Source organism: Calypte anna, chromosome 1, assembly GCF_003957555.1.
Source record: "Calypte anna isolate BGI_N300 chromosome 1, bCalAnn1_v1.p, whole genome shotgun sequence".
Classification (NCBI taxonomy): Eukaryota; Metazoa; Chordata; class Aves; order Apodiformes; family Trochilidae; genus Calypte; species Calypte anna.
This window is the reverse complement of record NC_044244.1, coordinates 139,000,667-139,017,437: the sequence shown is the minus strand read 5'-3', so window position 1 is coordinate 139,017,437 and position 16,771 is coordinate 139,000,667. Positions and strand designations below refer to the sequence as shown.

The 16,771-nt window shown below is 42.0% G+C and overlaps 1 protein-coding gene across 1 annotated transcript in view; it reads right to left on the bottom strand.

The window, feature by feature from the left end:
• The window catches only part of GAS6 (growth arrest specific 6), a 44,588-nt gene that overhangs the window by 13,235 nt on the left and 14,582 nt on the right, over positions 1-16,771 (bottom strand). Inside the window, exons 3-10 of the mRNA XM_030449973.1 lie at positions 16,312-16,336; positions 15,462-15,524; positions 9,519-9,641; positions 7,809-7,928; positions 5,974-6,099; positions 4,726-4,847; positions 3,841-3,959; positions 3,252-3,441 (exon numbers count right to left, since the gene is read on the bottom strand). Of these exons, the coding sequence (XP_030305833.1) occupies positions 3,252-3,441; positions 3,841-3,959; positions 4,726-4,847; positions 5,974-6,099; positions 7,809-7,928; positions 9,519-9,641; positions 15,462-15,524; positions 16,312-16,336 (888 nt within the window). The remainder of the gene's footprint in view (positions 1-3,251; positions 3,442-3,840; positions 3,960-4,725; positions 4,848-5,973; positions 6,100-7,808; positions 7,929-9,518; positions 9,642-15,461; positions 15,525-16,311; positions 16,337-16,771) is intronic.

The window sequence follows — 16,771 nt, the reverse complement described above, 5'->3', positions numbered from 1 at the left end:
AGACATACACTGCTTGTGTTTTTTCTTGTTTTGCTTTTAAATAGCTATTGTTTTTTTCATCTGCTGGAAGTTAAATAGTAAAATTACTACTTTATCACAACCCTTATAAAGCTCTCCCAAGTATCCAACTCCATGTTCTAGGTCTAAACAAAACTAAAAGCTTGATCCTGTGCACACTGAATTCCAGGGTAAGGCTTCAAAACTGCATTTGAATCTGGACTCTGATCTCTGTTGTTGGTTTTGTGCTTCACAGAAGGTCAGATTGAAAACTAAATTCAAATCCATAATTAAAATTAACGATGTGACTATATGTTTTATAAAAGGTGACACATCAAAAGAAATAATCCTTCCTCAACAGGATTTCCCAAATCAAAAACCATACTGGACAGAGGAAAAACAGGAAATGAGGGAGGGGATAAAATGGAGTAACATCACTCAGTCATACAAATTAAATAGCATTTAAAGACAAGGGTGACACTGGATGAAGAGAACAGAAGAGAGCAAAAGAGAACACAGAACCTACAGAGCAGAGACGAGGGAAAAGGAAACAGAGCAGAGAAGGGGGAAATCACCAGCACCCAAGCAAGACAAACAGCATCTTAAATCTCAGAGGTAAGCCAACCATGAAATCAAGAGACTAAAGGCTCCTTCCTCTGCTCCCCTCCTTTGAGATGGCTCCAGTCCACCTGCACTGCTCAGGGAAGGTCCTGCTCTCACAGCACCCACAGCTTAGTCTGCACTGCCCCAAAAAGCCTTGGGGTTTCTCAGGGCATTTATACAATCTCTAAAAAAAACCCCACAGACTGTGTGGCTGCAGTAACCAAAGCAATTTGTTGGTTATGATGGTACCTGGGGATAACAGCCCTAACACTGCTGGCTGGCAGGAGAACAGTAATTCTTGCCTAAAAATGACACTACTTTTATTATACTGGCTTCTCTCCCTGCTGAAAGCAAACACAGCCTTTGTTTATCTCCCCCTAACTCTTACGTGTTTGAGAGCATTTTTGTATTACTTGAAGAAAGAAAATACATTGCAGCTACTACTGCCCCCAAAACTGACACAGGAAAATTTGTAACTACTTCATAATAAGGTCTGGCACTTAATAAGTATGCTACATTCCTGTGTTAAATTGTTTAATGTGGTAATGACTGCTTTTTGTGTCAAGTGTCACTAACTCTGCTTTTCACATCTTCCATTGCCATCCTCCCTCTGCAAGCAATTACAAGTTCAAATTTCAAATTAGCAGAACAAATCTTACAACATATATGGTAAGCACTGGCTTGAGGCTTTTCCTAAGTGTAAACATACACTACAGCATCCATTTTGCCTACAGCTTTGCTGAACCTCTACAACTCTCCATTTGGAAACTAAAATTGTTTCAGTGGCAGTAACTGAATTAAACATCATCTCATCTGCTGGAAACACTACCAGATGTCAGTGGTTGACAATGAGTGCTCTCAAGGACTTCTCTGTGCATTCATTAGAAACAAAAGTTTTCCCACCTTGCTTTTTTTTTTCTTTAATTAATAATTCAGGTGTTGCACTAAAAAAACTAAATCATAAAATTATTCAGTTACCAGTCTCATATGCAAGTTAATGGAGAACTTCCCACCCCCTCTCCAAGAGACACATCAACTTTAAAGTCAAAAGATCTATTTAAATAAGAAAAAATGAAAGCAGGAAAAAAGGCACAAGTGAGAACATGCATATATAAATTGCTAATCTAGTATAGGTCATACTACAGGGAGGTTTTTCCTGATCCTATCACAAGCAGTAAGAACCAGGATGCTTCCTGAAGCACCAGCAGGTGTTCTGAGTGGGCATCAGGAACATGAATCCTTACAAGCTCCAGGATGCAGTGCATCATCTTGTGAGATTGCTGGGATTATTTTATTAGTAAGCAGATATCCATTTAGTTTCTAATGGATATCTTTATGAGGGAAATGGACTATATTGTATATAAACAACTCTAAGAGAGTTTAAAAAATGATACTGCAGCATAAGGGATTTGCCAAGGGCTCAGACTATCTGAGCCTTGTGACTAAACAAACAGATGAATAAACAAAACCAACCATGCACTCCACATGCCAAACAACTGACCCCTAGAAACTTCCTTAAGACAACAGCTCCTGAGTTCCTTCCCTCTTACTCCCTTACCATAGCCAGAAGACATCTTCTGAACTAACATGAAGAAATCTCAGCACTGCTGCATCCCAGAGGAACTGTGTCTTCTCTGGCAGGCTCGAGTTGTACAGATTAGTGACCAGCCAAGTTTGCAATGGATATAAAAGTATAATTCAATTTCTTAGGAAAAATATCCTGCTGTGACCTTAGGATGTATAATGTACCGAAAGAGGGAAGATGTAAACTAGATATAAGGAAAGTGGTTAGACACTGGAACAGGTTACCCAGGGAAGTTGTGGAAGCTCCATTCCTGGAAGTATTCAAGGAGAAACTGGGTGGGACCTGAAGCTACCCGGTCTTGTGGGAGGTGTCCCTGCTCATGCAGGGGGGCTGCAACTAGATGACCTTTAAGGTCCCTTCCAACCCAGCCCATTCTATGATTCTTCTGTGATCTATGATACTAACATGCATTGAATGGATAGATTGGAAAAAAATCTTCACAAAAATACAGCGAATACACAAAGTGCAGCTGTACTTGCTAGACCTCATCACAGAATCATGGAATGTTTTAGGTTGGAAAAGACCTCCAAGATCATCCAGTCCAACCTTTGACCAACACCATAAGCTAACCACTAAACTATGTCCTTAAGGACCAGGTCCAAACACCTCTTAAACACCTCCAGGGATGGTGTCTCCACCACTGCCCTGGGAAGGCCATTCCAATGTTTGAAAACTTTCTCAGTGAAAAAATATTTCCTACCATCCAGCCTAAACCTCCCCTGATGCAGCTTCCATCCATTCCCTCTGTTCCTATCACAGTTCCCTAAGGAGAGCAGAGGCTGCTTCCCTCCTCACTCCAACCTCCCTTGAGGTGGCTGAAGAGGTGATGAGGTCTCCTCTCAGCCTCCTCTTCTCCAGACCAAACACCCCCAGCTCCCTCAGCTCCTCCTCACAGGACCTGTGTGTGCTCCAGGCCCTTCATGAGCTTTGTTGCCCTTCTCTGGACACTACTCCTGTAGTGAGGAGCCCAGAACTGAACACAGGACTCAAGATGCTGAGGGTACAGAGGGACGACATCAGGGACAAGCCAGGCAAGGGTGAGACCTCAGCAGTGCTCTGGACTCACCGTCTGCCACATGCCATGGTTGATGACTGGTCCGCTGCTGGTGACGCGGCCGATCCCATTGTATTTCAGCTGCAGCTCGAGCCGCCCGTTGCGCAGAGCCAAGACGACCCAAGTGCTGTCTCGATGGCCTCCGGCAAAGAAAAGGATACCTTCAGGATCAAAGGTTCTAAAGTCGAACTCGGCCACAAGTCTGACCGCACAGGTGCCAAGAAATAGATTAGTTATGCAGAGTTCAAAAACCACAGAGTACTTTCCACACAGATAGCATCAATTCTAACAGACACAATGCTCTGATAAAATGTACTAGCTTTTAATGCACTCCTGAAAGGCTTAGGCTGGGAAGATGGATTTTAAAATAATTTCAAGAATAAAGAATATATTGCTGGGCTTCAGTAATTATCTCAGGAGCTCTGCGGTCATGGCTGCCTTTCTCATTTACTGGTTTGGATAATGTTTTGCCTTACGGGACTCCGTAATCCAAACAAATAAGGAACAAATCATAGGAATAATTGCCATTGTAACAAATTAACTCCATTGCATGCATTGATACTGGGCAGTGCATCCGACTGCCATTCCAAATTGTCCTCACCTCGTCAGTTGCTTCCTTTTGAAGCGCAGCCTGATAACAGGAGTGCCACTGAACATCCTCCCCAGGTACAACGATTTAATACTTTTTCCAACAGCAAAAGGCACGCACGGTATTATGTTCTATAATCAAAACACATTTTTGGTGTTTATTCTCCTCATACAGCAGAATCGGGGAGTAAACCTCTTCTTTTTTTCAGGTAGTTGCTATACATATAAGCATGTTAATGCACTTCAGTGTTTATATTCTCAAAACACAGTTGTTTTGGCACTGAGAACATTTCTTTTTTTCCTTGTCTCCACCCTCCTATCTGCCTCGGAGGAATGATTTCCTGTTGCAAAATGAAATTATACTCATAAGAGTATGCATAAGGTTTTGTACTGCAGCATCATGCCTGCAACAGAAAATGTGCTAAGAACTTGCTGTTGATGGTTGGTTGGTTGGTTGGTTGGTTTCCACAGAGGCATCCTGCACCACTGTTCAACCACCTCAAATGCCTGGAAGATGAGAGTGTCAAGTGCTGGTCTGTAACTTACACCTCAGTCCCTGAGACATTTGCACTGTCCTGATGGGTCTAATTCAGAAAAATGTGTGCTGCCAGAGGCAACTCACAGCCACACCAAGAGCTGTCAGGGCTAACACTGGCAGGCTCTTTTTGGAATGGGGGCAGGAGAAGTCTGACTTTAAGGGGAAATACTGTTTTCAGGAGAGCTGCTGTCCCCAGCTGATGTGGCCTCGCCAATATGACTCCCTCCTGCTGGTCACTCAGCTCAGATGGCTTTGGTTTCATCAGTTATTCTTAACTGAAAACATAAAATGAAGGCCTGATCTGCAGTTACAGCAATGAAGACTAACAGAGAATCACAGAATCATAGAATGGATACATACCTCACACGTATTCATGTCCTGGGAAAGCTTTACTCCTCCTCTGCCATCACAGTGACAGGTATAACTCCCTGGTGAGTTCACACAGGTCTGTTCACAGAGTTTTTCTTCACATTCATTTATATCTACACAAAACCAGCCAAGAAGAGAGAAGAAAACAGCAACTGAGTTTCTTTAAACATGAAAAAAACCACTCTTGGTGTTGTTTCATAGCACCCTTCATTGGAGCATTCCCAAGGGCTCCCCAGCCTATACTCACCCTACACCACAACTTCACTGGAGGGAAGAGTTGGAATTAGCATCTAGCACAAATCTGTTTTCACAGACAGATTTAAGATGCCCAAACGCACACAGAAAATTAGTGGGAAGGCTGGAAGCTGAGCTCAGCTCCTTGTCTGCTGGTTCAGAGACCAGGGCTTTAACTTCTAGACAAGACTTCCTCCCTTCAGGCCCCTTCTGCTACGCCTGTGCTGCTCCTTCAGCTCAGGTTCAACTCAGGGACTGCTTGCTTCATTGCTACTCAGAAGCTGGATCCTCATCAGACAAGTAAAAGCTGACTTTTTCATTCATTATTTTCTTTTTTTTTTTTTTTTTTTTTTTTCCCCTTGGGCTTGTTTTCATCTGCTTTGCAAACAAATGGAGGAAAACAATCAGCCATGGCCCACAGGGATCTCTTCAGGCAGAGATGAACACTTAAAGCCCAGTAGGGTTGGCTGGCATGTGATTGAAATCATTACGTTAACTTAAGATAAAAGGCAGGGAACAATGGTAGTCTTGGAATTCTTTCAAAACTTACTCCACTGAGAGAGCTTGCAGGCAGTGTAGCCAGCAGAACTGTGCATGGTTTTGATGTATATTAAGCTGCTCTATCAGAGTAATACCAGAGGACAGGCTTTGAAAGAATAACAGCTACTGTTTTAACTTTTCTTGACCTACAAAGGGAGGCAGAAACATGCACAGACGCTTCTGACCTTCCACCAGATCTTGTACTTGTCATAAATTCAAGAAATCTCAGTATTCTGGCTCGTACAGCTTGATTCAAGTCATCAAAGATGACTGCAAACGCAGTGAGCTCAAAGATGACTGCAAACTCACAGCTAGGGAAATGGAGCAGAAATCTAGTGTGTAAGTACAATTAAATAAAGAAAAAAAAAATAAAAGCTTTTACTGAAGCCTGAAATAAAACTTCTGGGTTTTGATAGCTTTAAATAATGTAATAAACACCAACATGATGTTTTTTCATGAACTTACCCTGACAAGTCTTTCTCAAGTTATCGTACTTGTAGCCAGCATCACAAACACATTCATAGGAGCTTATTAAATTTTTACAGTGAGCTTCTCCACAGATGTCTGTTGATGCCATGCATTCATCTATGTCTGCAAAACAAGAAATTAAGCAACACTTCTTCAGATGAGCATAATCACTTCACCATTTGAACACAGGAGTGGGCTCAGGGTCAAATGATCCCTCCTTTATTTTTTTAACTGAAACAAACCAGCACCTTTAAGAATTTGCTTTCAAGGTTAGTTATAAGAAGTTACTTCATACTTTCAAAACCAGATGTTGTTCCTTTCTTTAAGCTGTTAGCCACTATCAGAAAAAACAATGCAAAGTGAGCCAGGTGAACAACTGTAAGCAAAAAATGCTCCCACAAAGCCAAAAATTCCCACTCTGTCCTGGGGGCTGAAACTGGGTTAAAATGCAGTATTATTTCCACCAGAACACAGAAGGAACACACAGCCTGCAGAGCATCACAGATTTCCATACTCCTTCTTCAGACAAGCAAAATACCCTTTATCACACATTCACAAAACTGAGATCTCAATCTGCTGCTCTGTAGTGGTAAAGTGGCATTTAAGCAGCCTAGTTTGTCCCAGAGAACAAGTCATGCCTGAGAGATGTTGTGGGATCTCACCACAAAGGCAGGCAATCGACTGGAACTAGAGGTCCATAAAAACCAAACAAGTGCCTTTTCTAACATGTTAACTAACACCCAGCAAAATCCTGGTGTTGACAAAACATTTGCAGTATCTTCAGAGTTTAATATTTACTTTTGCCTTCTAGTACAGGTTAAAACTGCAACCACATCACACTTTGTGATTTTCCCAGGTTTGAGTGAGCTGGCCTATGCTTATACACTACATTCACAGTGCTATTATACAAACACACATAAACATGAAAACAAATGTAACTGTGAGCCCATTTGCCATCCACCTGCCCATGCCAGCTGGCACCAGAGGACAATTCAAGAGAGGAATTGGCTCTTCTGTGCAGCTGCTCCCATTAGAAAGGGATACGGTGTAATCACTTTAAACAGTGGAAGTGACACAGAAACAAAAACCTGCTCTTTGTGGCTTTGCTGGTAGCATCACTGTTCAGCTCAGGTGTGTAAACTGCTTTGAAACATCTTGTGACATCCATCTGTGAGAGGTATTCACAGAGACTTGCCTGTTTTTTCAGGAGACAGGCAATACTTTAACATCCACTTACGATCATTAATGAGTCCATGTCTCAGCATGCAATTTCTTAACACATTTAAAATCTCAGTTGCTTAAGTTCTGGTTATGTAAATTCTTGCCATGGTTTCAATCAGATACTTCAGATCCTCACATTCTGTTCTCAGCTACTGTGTGAAACAGTTGCCAATCTCCAACAGGGCCTTTCTACAGCTATTAATACTCGGTTGCAGGGAATTTATCCATCTGTATCTGCCTGAATTCATCAGCTGCTGCACATACCCAAGTTTAGAGATTAAGAAACCCACAACAGAAAACAAAAGGGCTCATATACTACCGCACCATGAGCCTGGAAAGAATCAAAACCAGAACCAGCCCACCCTCCCCTGAAAGCCAGGCCGTGAGGACTGACCAGCTGAACTAATTCAGCACAACCCATGCCACGAACCACCCTGTGAATCCCACCAGTGTGATGGAGCAAGCCCGGACCTGCAGCGCCGGGCTGGGGCACCCAGGACACCAGTCCCGTCTGGGCTGGGGAGTGGGCAGGGGATGCTCAGTGCTGCAAAATACAGCCAGAAGCCTCTGAGCATCCCCTGAAGCAAACCTGAGAGACCATCAAAACTTACCCTCACACGTTTTGCTGTCCTTGAGGGCATACCCACTGTAGCAGGCACAGCGGTAGCTGCCGAGCTTGTTGAGACAGAGGTGGCTGCAGCCGCCATTCTGCGTCCTGCACTCATCAATATCTGCATCAAAAGAAAGCATCAGTACTAGGGTCAGGTTTTCACTTCTGTAAGTAATCACAGAGGGTAAGAGTGGGGCAGGCCTTGGGAAGGCAAAAGGCCAAACAAGAAACCCTATTACAGCTGCAACTCAGTGATTATAAAATAAAAATAAATAAATAAAAAAAATCACAAAGGTTTTATTCAAACACTACAAGTGCATTGGCTCAAGTTCATTAAATCAAAAAAAAAAACAAAAAAGGCAGAAAAAGAACTGTAACTGAGTATGTCCTTCAGAGCTCTGAGAATGCACAAGAGTATCTTCAGTGATGGTGGAAGCAAAGAAGTTTTTTGCAGAAGCAGTATAATTATAATGAATATATTTTACATCATAACTAATTTTAAAAATTATACTATGACCAATAAGTTCAGGGTGAAAGCTTTAAATAAAACAATATATTCCTACTACTATAGAACTCGTGAGAACACAAAGTTTTGAGTTTACAGCTCTTGAGCACTGTGAGCTATACAGTGCTCCACTGAAGTTAGCAGCAAAATCCCATCAAATTCAGTAGTGCCTGGATTTCACCCTTCATGTCCCCACCTCCTCATTGTGTCCTGCTTGTACATGGGGCTCTGGAGTGAGCTGATGGGTAGAACAGCACATTGCCTGGTGTAAGTAGAAGAAGGGATGTGCTTCAGACTGATCAGTTGCTGAGTTCTCAAAGCAACTGCTCAGATGACTGCCTCAAACACTCAAATAATCTGCCTGTGAGTGATCCTATAATCTCCTCACAGTATTTACATCAGAAGAAGAGGATTTGGATCTCCTGCTGTCTTGGTTGCCACAATACTTGATTGGCTGAATGCGATTTCTGGCAAATACTTCTGGCAATTATTTAACATTGGCAGGAAGAAAAGCAGTGGCCCTGACAGGCAGCCTTGAAGGCAGAAATAAGAAAAGGAACCAAAAAACATGAGGAGGGAAAAATAACTTCACTGTCTTATAAAAGAATACAGAAAGCCCTCTTGAGGCCTGGGAATTCTTGTACAGATAATTTCTGCCTGAATATTGTCTTTGGAGATGGTGGAATACACAGTGGGATGTAAGTGGAACTGGAATGAGGTCCTCCTTGCAAGGATGCTTTAGCAGACAAATTTAATCTGCTTGTGCACCATCAGCCATACCCCAATTGCTTGCTGAAAGTTGCTGTCCTCATTGCAGAGGTGCAAGAAAGGAACATGGAGCAAATTCCCAGGGACAGCAGTCTGTGATCTGTTCCCCTGGGGCTCACTGCAACAGGGGGAGGCAGTTCTGCTGGAAAAGCCACTGCAGCTGTAGTTCTGCTGCCACTTTCAGAGGGGTGGGAGAGAGAGTTGGAACACAATTTCTTAGATTTGCCAAGACCAAGCTGAGATCCATTCAAGGCACATAGAAAATGCTGATCTTACAATTACCACATTCACAGAAGGGTAAAGACATGAGAGGTGTGTAATCCAGGTTCAGTTCTGTGACTTCTGAACTGTGCAGCACAGTATCAGTGACCATTTGAGAATACAGGAAAACCCAATACATCTTTGCTAGAGATATAAAAGATAATGAAACCCAATTACCTTTTTCACAAGTTTTACCCTGCCAGCCACGCTTGCACTCACAATAAAAGTCCCCCTTGAGATCTTCACATTTGATGGTCCCTTCTTTGTGACAAGGATCAGGAGAACACTGGTTTGGCAAATCTGGTTTATGTCAGGAATGAAAAAAAAAACAAACAACAACAGAACAGTACATTGAAGTTACTGACAAACTGGTAATTCACTCTCATTAAAAGTCAAGAAACTTAAACAGTAATGGGGAGTCACTCAGAAATACTCACACCCAGCAACACTGGAAGCTAAATCTTAGTGCTCACATGCCAAACAAGCTGTGCCAAGAACTTTGCACAAGCAGCAGAATTCATTTTATTGCAGAAGGGAGTGAGCTACGCCCCTATCTGAAGGTCAGTCACATCCTAAAAGAAACAACTCAAAGTAGCTAATTTTTAAATAAAGTTCATTCTACTCCCCCTGGTTTTGGAGAAAAGAAAAAGCAGGTACCAACTAAGGTACTCAAGGAAGAATGGATAATCTTTTCAATTACCTTTAGTAGCTCAACTGGGGACCTTACCAGGGCTGATAGATTTGCTGCTAGCAAAGGTTTAAACCTGTAATTTTTGTCAGAGCTACTGAACTTGTATTTTCTCTTAGACAGAAAAAGAACAAACAAGAAACACTAATGTATTAGTGGTGTAAGGGTAACAAACCAGTTTGCAGAGGTAGACAGACAGACAGACAGACAGACTCTCTCTGTTCCTATGAGACCAACACAGAGCGAAATCTCCCACCGATTTTAAGCCAAGCTCCAATAGTTGGCAATGTATTTTCTCCACAGGAAAGAAGCAAGAGTGACCACCATACTTTGGGGAGGATTGGAGGAACATACATCAAAATATCATGACTGCTGGAAAAATAGAAGCTACCTGTCCAAATTCACCTACTCATTTAGCAGAATATCCAGGGCAACTGCTTTGCAGAGATAGCTAAAGGCAGGATGAGAGAATACCCCTGTCCCTATAAAAAAATAGTTGGTAGCTCTCATGTAGTAGTAAACTGTTACACAGGCATTCTAGATCAGTGATCTTCAGAAAACATAAATGTGTTAACTGTTTCCACAACCTTAACCAGAAGGAGCAGCTCATTCTGTAGACTGCAAAGATCACATCATCAGAGGGCTTTTCCCCCTTCAGCAGTGAGGCTGGGGAGAGAAAGCACTTCTGCAGACCTTCTACACTTGAATGAACTTTAGACATGGTCCAGTCTACCCTGGATGTCACTTTCTACAGAAAGCATTTGAACCTAAGCAGAGCCATAGCAAGCCAAAATGTATGTATATTCCCAATGGGACTGACTTTCTACACTGGAGCAGTTACACGGTTAGTCCCACTGTTCTCTGTGCTCACCAGCACATGAAAAGCAGTGGAAAAGCAAGTCCTATGACATGAAGGTATGATGTCCAGGCTTCTCTTGTGGTGAACATATGGGGCAGTTTGTTGTGCCAGTGAGGGGCTGGGGGGCACATCTACAAAGCAGTGATTCTGCCCAGTCCTTTTGGTGCAGGATACAGGGATTGCTGCAGCTGCTGCAGTTAGCAGAGATGCTTTAAAGGAAGAACTGCTGTCACTAACAATGCCTTCTGCAATCCTACAATCTTAGCAGCACATACTTACAACTCAACAGGAACCCAGTTCAGTACAGATAAAAGGAATAATTTATGAAATGTGGACCAGACAAGTATATTCAGTGCACCTGATTAGTAACAGCTCTCTGCAGGCCAAGTTTAGTCTGTGATACTAGATTTGCAGTGCAAGAAGTCCTCAGTGTGTACACACTGAGTGAGCAGCAGCAAAGAGCCCTTTTCATGCACTCGTTCTGCTGACACCAACGTTCAGTAGGACCAAGGTGCAGTATGTACTCCTCCTGATACTGGGAAACATGACTTGTGAATTGATGGGCATATGGGGCAGCAGGGAGGCAGATAGGGAGAGGAACTGTTTGCAAATTAATAGCCCAGTTAGACTTCTGATATGGGGTTTATTTAAGAACTGGATACACTCCTACTTTCATCAGGATTACACTCTTTCTACATGTCTTTTTAACTTCCTCTGTGTGACCCTGGAAGTCCCCTTCAGGACAACCTGCTTTGAAAAAATTTCACTATTTCTGTGAGAGCAGGCAGAAGCAACACCCACTGATGTCCAGACAGCACTGTTGTTGCACTGACTGCCTTAGATGTGAATCTCAGTAATCATAGACTGGTTGAAATTGGAGGCATCTCTGGAAGTCACATGTCCAACCCCATACTCCAGCAGAGTCACCTAGAACTGGTTGTCCAGGACCATGTCCAGACAGTTTTTTAATATTTCCAGGGCCAGGCACTCTACAACCTCCCGGGGCAAGCTGGGTCAGTGCTGGGTCACTGTTACAGGCAAAAAGTGTTTCAGTTTGTCCCATTATCTTTTTGGTTTGCCTTTTGGAAAGCCATTAAAACCAGTGTGATGTCAGGCATAAAAATAAGGCAAGAGCATACACTCTAATATTGGATAGCATTTCTATTATGATTATCAGTAAAAATAGTCAGATTCTTGGGCTACACTGCATATTGAATTACCTGAAGTTTGCAGTTACATGGCCTTTAAATAGTTAAAGGAGGCTTGTAAGAAAAATGGGGACAGAGTCTGGTTTGGACAGGACAAGGGATAAAGGTCTTAAACTCAAAGAGGGTAGATTTAGACTAGATATAAGGAAGAATTTTTTTACAGTGAGGATGGTGAGACACTGGAACAGTTTGCCCAGAAAGATGGCAGAAACCCCATCCTTGGAAACATTCAAGGCCAGGCTGGATGAGGCTCTGAGCAGCCTGGTCTAGGTGACTGCTCAGTGCAGGAGCATTGGACTAGATGACCTTTAAAGGTCCCTTTTAGCCTAAACCATTTTATAGTTCTAAGCTAGCAGCACACAGTGTTGCACGCAGTTTATCAAGATTACCACACTTTATTTGCTTTACATGTGGCACTTTGTGCAATATAAATGTTTTCACCACTCCTTTCACACCATCAAAGATGATTTGCAATGGCTATCATTAAATATAGTGGTCTGAATCAGTTAGTACAAAATAGCTGAAGCAAAGAAAGGAGCTCTATAAAAAGGTCATAAAGAATTGCAAATCTCCACAACTAAAATAATCTCTATTTCTAATTGTGATTTCATCCACCCCTTTCAAAATACAGCCAAAACATATTAGATCCAGACAGTGTCTCACTTTCCTCCTCTGTAACCAGCACAGCTTCAGCCTCTAGCTAGGACTATGCCATGTAGAAGATAAGCATTTATCCTGAGCCTCAGGAAGGTGTTCCATTGTAGGCAAGGAGAACCCAGGAAAACTCTACAGGAAATCCTAAGAGCCTCACAGAATAACCACCCACTCACTAGAAACAAGGCCTCATTATCTTTCTCCATCACCACTCCATCTGTGCAGAGCTGTATAAAAGCCCCAGCCAAGGCAGATGCCTGGCCACACACAATAAAACACAGCTCCACGGGCTGTCTGAACATCCACCAGCTGGATACCTCCCAGTAAATCACTGCCTAGTGGGCACAGGGCTGCAGGTAGAGGAGCTGGGGTAGGAGAAGCTGGGCTAAGGTGGAGGAGATGAGCCTTTCTTTTCCTAGGCATACCAGAATTTGTATACAGTAAATAGAAATGGATTAGGTATAATAACCCAAGTCTGTTTTGTTGTGTTTTGGGTTTTGTGGGGGTTTTTTTGTTTGTTTGTTTGTTTTTTAAGCAGCACAAACTAAGCCTCACAGTGACATTTTAAAGTCACTTGATAAGCAAAAAAAGTCATCAGGGTAACGCTTGATTTGGTGTATTGTCAAGTTCCTGATTCTTCTGCTCCTGATGGATTCTGATGTGCCTCTCAGAACCAGATGGAAATAACCCTGCCCAGCAGAATACCACCCTATCACAACACCTGAGAAATGGCAGGACAACCACAGACACTGCTATCACATTAACACTGTGCTGATAATTTGCTCTTCTTGTCCTGAGAACTTGAGAACAGGAGATACAGCTTTACACTCTCCTGGTGGCTTCACAGTCATGCAATTCTGCCAGCTCCCTAGAAGGTGCTCCTGATATAGGTCAGTGGAGATGTAATCAGTACAATAAATGGATCTCATTAAATGATTCAGCTCTCCCTAGCATAGACACGACTTGGTCAGTGGAACCCCTCAAGAACTCCAACTGCAGATTAACTCTCCACTGACTGTGATGGGAATACTGCTCATGTAGGCACCTATGCTGGAAACCCCTGCATCTACCTCTCCGAATCCTGTAACCCTGATCTAAAGATCTTAGGAAAATGATAATCCTCAAGTACTCTGCTAAGCTGCATAATCACTTCCACAGTTAAAATCTGTGCCTTATTTCCTCTATTAATTCATATAGCTGATCACCCTCCGGCCCTTAGGTTGTGCTATGTCTTTGTATGTCAGATTAAAAGAACCTTCCACTACCTTGTTCTAAGGGAAGACAGCCTGTTAAGAAACACAATTTAAATGCATCATCCAAGCACAGCCCCACAGAGCTACACAACCTTCTGGCAGCATCTGTGAAAAATTAAGAATTGGCCAAGCACAAAGCCTGTCATCCTTCCAAGTGTGTTTCAGGCTCCTTCTCCATTACTTCTGTGAATTGGCAATGGCAAGCCAAAATTCAATCATCTAAAAACATTTTAATAGGGGAAAATATTATGGTTTTTTCCCCAAACCACTGCATCTGCAATGGGCAAAAATCCCTGAAAACTATTATTCAGCTTTCATTGTTTCAGATTTTTTCATCACTATCCTTTAGACTTGCACTTCTAACACACTATTAGCTGTTTGGAACAAGTGTTCCCAGTTGATGCCATCACTTTCAGCAGGAACTCACACCTCCTGGCTGTGCCACACAGGAGAGTAAAAGCAAGCATTGGGCCTTCTGTGTCACTATGAACCATCTGGTGTGACAAAGCTGTTGTGGGTACCACAGGTCTGAGAATTCCCAGTTCAGAGTACACTGACATCCACAAATGCTACTGCTCCACTGGGTCAGGGCAGGTCTTGAGATAGCAATTATTAGCCTTGGGATTCACTCATCAAAAAAGGATGCTGCAGTGCAGTTCATCAATGTCAAAGCTCGACTAAATTCTGATCCTGCTCTGGTAGCACTGGTGTGAACGCATGGCTAATGAAACTTGACCCCAGTAAGAGACTGGACCACAGGGGTAAAAATGAAAAATACATACACATACATGTGATTTTCTCCCCATGTGGACTTATCTGCTCCCAAAAGAATATTCTTTACATTCCTAGCATTGTTATGAAGGAACTGGAAAGGTATTAGAAGAGTTCATTAATTCTGATCTCTGTTAGTGATGAACAAATACTCCTTCCCCTTCTGCACAGATACCAGTTTGACTTCCAAATTGATCTGAATTTTTACAAGTTGCAATTTTTAAAGCAGTCGTGCTAGGTGTGAAACTGATGTTCTTACCTAAAGCTGTGAGAAGCCTGACACAAGCCTGGGTTTGAATTTAAGCTTTTTTTAAGGTTCCATAGCAGGTGTAAGCCAAAGCTAGCATCCAAGAAAAAAATAAAATTAAAGGCCAAGCACAGAGTATAACCTCCTGATCAACCCTATTTCTCATCCTTCTTCCCTTCACACCTTGGGAAAGTGGTGAGAAAGAAATATCTTGCATGTTAAAATACCAGGGCACTGAAAGTGAGATGGCAATAGATTATAAAAGGGAAAAGGCTTTGTTTTGTTGCTTATATTGGACAAGTGATAAGGAGCCTCAAGCCTAGAGAATAGGAAGGTCAGTACTAAAATATTATAACAAATGGAGATGGCTGAGCTGCTCCACTCCTTCAGATAACAATGAGAGGACATATAACTACAAAATACAAACCAAAAATGCTTACTATGAACGCATGTAAGGAAATCAGGACTCCTTGTATACGGCGACCCATATTTCTGAATACAATCTGAAGAACAGAAAATGAAAATGTTATTATTATAATGATGGCAAGGCAGATGTTCAAAGCATGTAAAATCATACCTGGCCAGCTGATTCACTAAGAAATTATTTGAAGGGTAGGAGCAAAATCTATGCAATATTATAACCTCCCAGATACTCTAGAATTTTTAAGTTCATCAACATTTTTTAGCTCTGATGTACAGTAGAGCTAAAAGCCATCTGAAGAGGATGATCACTCTACCAGATGCTACTATGGTTCTAAAAGCATGTTAGTAGCTACTCAAATTTGACCTACTAAATCTGTTTTTTAAAAATCTGAAAAGCATACAGTCTTCTAAAACAGCTGGCATTTGTGATTTTAAGTACTACATATTAAGCACAAACAGACAACAATATGATGCCATGACTATGCTAAGGTTAGTAGAATAAGCCAGTGGATCAATCAGTTATTGTTTTAATCAGGAAATCAGGTATGTGATAAGTTAATTAAAGAAGGGAAAAGGTAGAAGACTTCAAAATATTTACTATTGCTGCAAGCTGCAGATATAAATGCAACACCAACATTTTAACATGAAAAAAAAACCCATAAAGGAACTCTGGATGTAAATCCATAAATAAGTAAAAACTGAAATCACATAAAGGACATACTGTCTGTCATTAAAGTTAGAAATGCATGTTTACTGCAATCAGATTTCCATCACTTTCCTTAGCAGAGGCTTCAGCTGTGACAAGCTCCAGTGTTAGGCACCACATACCTGCACTGCCACAAAGTGAAAGTAAAAGGTGCAACTCACCCAAGTATCTCGGGTAAAAATATTCCTGTAGGAGGGGAAAAAAAAAAGATTTATTGAGTAGTATTTGCTTCTATTGTCATACTATTTAAGAGGTGCATTTAGTTTGGTGGTCTTGCATGGCAGTTTTTTTTAACAAGGTCCAAATACAAGCATCCTCATTTCTTTTTATTCAGAGTGAGACATAGCAAAATATCATACATGCATTTTGTCTTTTGCAAAGGAAAGAAACATTAGCTCCAGTTTCAAGGTATTTTTTGACAACAGCTGACTTGGTAAGTAGTAGTGACTGGATGCGAAGCCACGTACCAAGAAGTAAAGGTGCTGATGATGGCATGAAACTGAGGAAGGAAGAGGAACCTGGGGACAAAAAACTAAAGGGAAAGTACAGAAACATTTGGTCACCCCATGCCTCCCCTGAAGGCCATCTCCTGAAGCAGGACATGAGCAGCACCCTAACACC